This window comes from Aethina tumida, chromosome 7 (assembly GCF_024364675.1).
Source record: "Aethina tumida isolate Nest 87 chromosome 7, icAetTumi1.1, whole genome shotgun sequence".
NCBI classification, from domain to species: Eukaryota; Metazoa; Arthropoda; class Insecta; order Coleoptera; family Nitidulidae; genus Aethina; species Aethina tumida.
In genome coordinates, this window is record NC_065441.1 from 9,373,468 (window position 1) to 9,379,467 (window position 6,000).

At 30.2% G+C, this 6,000-nt stretch overlaps 1 protein-coding gene across 1 annotated transcript in view; it reads left to right on the forward strand.

Moving 5' to 3' along the window:
* Window positions 1-5,677, forward strand: part of LOC109596467 (tetraspanin-2A) — a 76,273-nt gene extending 70,596 nt beyond the window's left edge. The window contains exons 4-5 of the mRNA XM_020012017.2: window positions 4,355-4,540; window positions 5,314-5,677. Coding sequence (XP_019867576.1) covers window positions 4,355-4,540; window positions 5,314-5,406 — 279 coding nt within the window. The 3' untranslated portion in view covers window positions 5,407-5,677. The remainder of the gene's footprint in view (window positions 1-4,354; window positions 4,541-5,313) is intronic.
* The last annotated feature ends 323 nt before the right edge of the window (window positions 5,678-6,000 follow it).

Sequence of the window (6,000 nt, forward strand, 5' to 3'; positions counted from 1 at the left end):
TCTTTTTTATTGCTTAGATTTCATTGTTATCTTCACAAAAGACTTTTGTCTGCGTTGTCTACTTTCTTTTTGTCACTCTTCGTTCCTAATTCATTTTTAATGTAATCACATATTGATTTGTAGATACCATTTGAATTTCAGTCTGTCCAAAAAAATTGATAATTGATCTTAAGATTTTTAGGCCAGCAAAAGCTTTATTGCCTTCATACAATTGACAATAAATTAATTTAAAAACATGACAATTGTCTGGTTTTATATCGAAAAACTTATTTAAATAGCTAAAATATATATTTATCATGTATATTTTTTTTGAAATTTAAAAATATAGCTTTAATTATGTGTTTAATTATTAGGTTTTATGAAATTAGATAATGTTAATACTTATTTTATTGGATATAGAAGAGAGTACGACACATACAAATTTTTTCTAGATAATCATTAATTTAATAATTCACAATTTTTGCAAAAATATGATTTTTCTAAAAAATATTTACAAGTGTAAATGTGTCTTTTCAGCTGTATATAAACAATCTGTTTGATTTAAGGCTTATCTAATCGTCGCCGTTTTTTCGCACATCCAATTACTCAAGAAAAAACGAATTCCGCTGATTCGAATCGAATTGATTATGCACCCGCAGTTTTATCTAGCCGTGATTTAATTACGGCGAAAGTCAAATTGGAAAGCCATTACCGGCCAACTGAATCGGTTGTTTCCCTCAGGTTTCGGTCACGCCACCGTCCCCATGGCAGCCGGGGGAATGCCTCCGTTAATTTGTAGACACAACAGTTATATGAGGAGGGTAATTAGGGTCTGCCTCCAAATTTGCGCCCCGGTCGGACCTCCGGGCTAACGGGACCGTTTTAAATTTAGATTTCGGTTGGTTCGGGTTTCTTCCGTTAATTTTACGAATAAATCGGCAAGATTCTTATCCGCCTTTCTGGCTCACTCGTTTCCTCCACGTCTGCCGCATTATTTGCTCACGGTCCGCTTGTGAATTCCCGGATGATTGACTTATTAATGATTTCATTCTGTCTACCGCTATTATTTAAAATAATTATATTAAATGCTTATCATGTTATGAAACAATTAATATATTATAGGTCAATTTACAGTTACATACCTATAAAATATCTAAACATGGGTAGTTAATAAACTAGCTGAATACCTTATAACCTAACTATTAACTATTATAATAGGTAATTAATTAATTAGGTAATTAATGTAGATAAAATACAGGGTGATTCACTTATCATTAGTTTTTTTTAAGTTTATAGGGAACAGCAATTCCCAATTTGTTAAAAAAAGTTCATTTCCAGTTTCACCGGAAGATACAAGTATTATTTTCCATTTAAAAGCCTTTTGGATTTAGACCCTTACTTAAGATTAGAATAGTAAATTGCAAAAAACATATTTCTTTACTTTCAATCTATGTGGTTTGAATTTTTATTTACCTCTTGACAAAGTTTTGAATCACATTTACATTTTTACATTTTTTTACAATTAATCTATATCCGCTGTTGTTGAACATGAAAATGTACATTTTATGTTAATGTCAAAAATTCTATTTAAAGCCTCAAATATGCAAAATTCAGTAAACTAAAAAACATTTTTTTTTACATTTTGTAACTTGTTCCTCTCTAAATAGAGGCTGTCATTAAAACACAGCAACATATCCAAAAACGCAATAAACTTTACAAATTCTAGTTTATGAATGTTTAACGCAAACAATGATAGAGCGGACACCTGCATTCCGCTGTTTACAAAGAAGTATTTCGTTTTTGTGAATATCGTGGAAGTTTGTAATTAAAGTCCGTTTTTGTAAAAGTCTGAAATACGGGCACTTTGTCTCCGGAGATTGTTATTAAATTTGCCTCCGGAGCTTGATAAAACCATGTTCATAAAGTATTCGTTGGCGTTTTAATGCACCCCGACATTTTCCTGGATAAATATCAATAAAATGTATTCGTCCCGTGGTCCAGATAAAAAAAAATTGTACGTCCTTAGAATCTGACGGTGTAAAAGATCACGGGACAGGAATCGTATGTGAGGTGGACGTTAAAAGACATTCGGTACGTGGTCGAAATACGTTTTTATGTGGCAACGAAATAATAGGCGGTCGAGTTGACATTGGCCCGGCACATTCCGCCCAATTTGTGAGGTAAACATTTTTAAGGTCGAAAAAGTGAAATACACGTGAAGTTAATTTACAGTTACTTAGGGGTTTTACGTAAAATAAACAAGATTCTCCAGTATATCAGACACTGTCAGACTCCTAAGCTGTAGATAAATATTGGTTCTTGTCGGATATTGTGACAGGGCTTGGCAAAAGCTATTTTTTTGCGACTGCTCGAAAAAGGAATTCGCCACGTCTTCCCAATACAAATATCGAACGTTATTATAACACACTTGTTTCCCCCCAAAATGCTCCTCTCCAATTTATGTGGGAGATAAAGACTTCCGAATGCGAATTGCATTTGTAAAATTGAAACGTAAATTTTATGGGCCCGATGCCGGAATCAAATCGGGATTCGATGTTATTTAAATAAAATCCTGATATATTTTTATTTGCTCCTACGTACAAAATATCCGGCCTCAATTTTTTTTAATCGTGGGGTTTACCGTGGAATATTTTATGTTGGAAACGATAATATTTTTCCTCGTTTTTTAAACATCCTTTTTACTAACCCAAAATATGAAAAACGAAATAAATCAAAAGTTGATAGTTGCCAAATCTGTTTTTTCTGTGTGTCGTATTTATGTATTTTATTTTTTGTTAAAAACGATAATATTATCTTATTTTTAATCACTCCTTAATCAAATATTGTTATACATAAAAACATTGTTATGATAATAATTCAAAATTATGAATATAAAGTCCAAATAGAAATACATTAAAAGTCCAAATAGAAATAAATTAAATTTGATATTATTTCTATAGAATTCAGTCATTATTGTTAAAAAAAAGAATATTCATTTGACTTCTAATGCATTACAAAATATGAAATTGAGTTACTAAATCATTTATGCTAGAATGATCACTTGGAATTAACATATAACAAGCATATTTTTATGAAAAATATAGCTTTAATTAAGTGTTTAATTCTTAGGTTTTATAAAATTAGAAAATGTTTATAATAAAATTAAAACTGAATTACTAAATTTGTTATTTTTTATAGAGAATTCAGTCGTTATTCTTATAAAAAAGAAAAAAATTAGAATATTTATTTGACTTGACATATGAAAAGGGAAAAGATAATTAAAATACTAATTAATATATTTAAAAAAAAAATGAAAGGATTTATTCAATTCTTAAATTATCTCCATTAATCTACATAATTTTTTAATTGCAATTTATATATTCATGAATAATAAAAACTATAATTCTCTTCCAATTTAATCGAAATCCTCCTTGATTAATAAGTAAGATGTAGTTTTAATAGCGTATAATCAAAGATTTTATGTTAGAAGTGTAACTGCTCTACTGGAATTAAAATTTTGAAATAAATCAAAAATAAAAGAGTAATTACATGGTACTATTTTTTATTTATACAATTTGTTTTTAACTGGGTCGCTTTGTTGGGAACAAACATATTAATCAATCTCTTTATCAATTAATCATTATGAAAATTAAATAATTCAAAAGAGAAGGAATGAATTCCTAAACCTTTTTTTAATTTAAATTTTCAGTAGCATTACAAACTCTTCTTTTAAGTTATTATATCTTTTAGAATGAGAAAAATTATTTTTTTAACTGAATTTTAATGGTTTATGTTGAAGATAATAATAATGTTTATGAATTTATAAAATTAACTCCTTCAAAAAATTAAACAATTCAAAATAGTTTTGTTCTAATTATATTTTACAACATACATATGTATTGAGAACTTGAACTATTGAAAGCACAGATTTTCACAACCACTTATTTTATCATACAGTTTATATTTATTAGTAATGTAATGAAAGCAATAATTACAAATCAAATATTTAAAAAAGTTATCCATTGGCCATGAACCAAAATAGGATGAAAGTACACACATTAAAGCGGTCCTTTAGTTGTCTAAAATAAAGGATAAAAACTGATACAGACTGACAAAAAATACAACAAAGACCTCACCAGAGAAAAAAACAAAGAAAATCCTTTTGTCCGATATACTCTTGTTACATTAATCGTACGTTTGTAGTCGGTCCCTTATTCTGTGTGTGAACTCAAAGGGACTGGTCGAACTTGTTGACTGATCGCTACGTGTCCACTGACACGGACTTGCAATGCATTAAATAGACACCGACCAACACTTTCCAAATCTCATACCGAACATCGTAACAAATACAAATTGGTTTTTGTTTTAATTACAGATCGCCTGCTGCGGCGCTGACGGTGCCTCCGACTACGTGAAGTGGAACCAGCCCCTACCCAGCGAATGCAGGGACACCGTCACCGGAAACGCCTTCTATCACGGCTGTGTGGACGAATTGACTTGGTTCTTCGAGGAAAAGTGCGCCGGAATCGCCGGACTTGCCATGGCCGTCTGTTTCTTTGCAGTAAGTAACTTCAGTCAGGACAGTCTAAATATATAACGGAGAAGTTTTACATCATCTGTGCATATCATTTGGTGGTTCATTGAACTGTTGACGGTAAACATTATTTTGGAAAATTGAAGAATGCAGTTTTCCGGTTAATAAAATCGATCCGCAGCTCAATTTCTATTCTTATCAGAGCGGAGCGGGTGTATGGATTTCTGATTTCTTTGTTGGTTGCGGATTTATGTCCGCTTTATCTGTAAGCCACACAATCCTTGCAAACTTTATACACTTTCGAGTGATTAATTGGTCAGGATTAAGAATTGTCGTGGAACTATTCTCGTGTGGAGGCGAGCGACTTGTTGAGAATGCGAATATGTGCTCCGAAACGGAGTGAAAAAAGAACATTTATGCCTGGCTTTTTCCTTCTTTTTCGGCCATTTGTCCAAACGGAACGAGCGAGATATAAAGTTACGCGAACAAAAACGTAATGAAAACCGTATTGATCCAGCCTTTGTTATTGTAATAACGCATATTGTAACATGTTAATTTTTACTTAGCTTTTGTGTTGCCTTTCACTAATTATTTTTGTCAAAAACAAAGTAAAGATTAAAAGAAGCGCTTTGTGAACTAATTGTAAATGTCACGTTTTAATCAATGAAGAATGGCGCAACAATGATCTGCGACTTTATTAGTAGGATGCCAGAAAACTGTTAATGACATTACAAAATATTTTTTGTTTATGATAGAAATAATAAAATGACTAAGTTTAACGTGTAAATATTGTTTTTCAGGTTATGAACGCAGTTTTGACTATCGTCTTGATGCAAGCTTTGAAAAAGGAAGAACAAGAAATCACACATGAGGCAAACAGGAATATTAAATAGAGTAAAAATTTTCCACTTCCTGACAGGTTGAGACACCACATTTATCACCTTGTGTTTTCATTAATTATTTATGTTATAAACTTTATAATTTTGTATGTAGTTTTTAGTAATAAGTACATGTACGGTATTAACTTTTTCCTGACATTATGAATTTAATAATTTTAATTGAGTTTTCATATAAATTTATTTAATATCTAATTTGTTGGTTGATCTCTAAAATTATTATATTAAATATGTATAATAAATTTAAAATAAAAACTTTGAAAAAGTATACTTTGCATTTTGTTTCCAATAGGTTTTCCTTTTATATCAAGAATATTTCAATATCAAACTTCATGTATTGAAACTATGTTTTCGCGAACTTTTTAAATATAAAACTTTTGTAGTTTGTTGAAAGAAACATAATATCTTATGTATGTGAAATATTTTCATCAAGGTTTCATAAGTTTGTAAAGAGAATCATTTACATTATTTAAGGTAAAGACATCATAATCTATTTCGGTAATTCTTTAATATTATCCAAACAATAAATAATCCATATACATACGTCCCTTTTAATTTATTTCTAATTTGTTCTGCCCTTAAAATATCAAA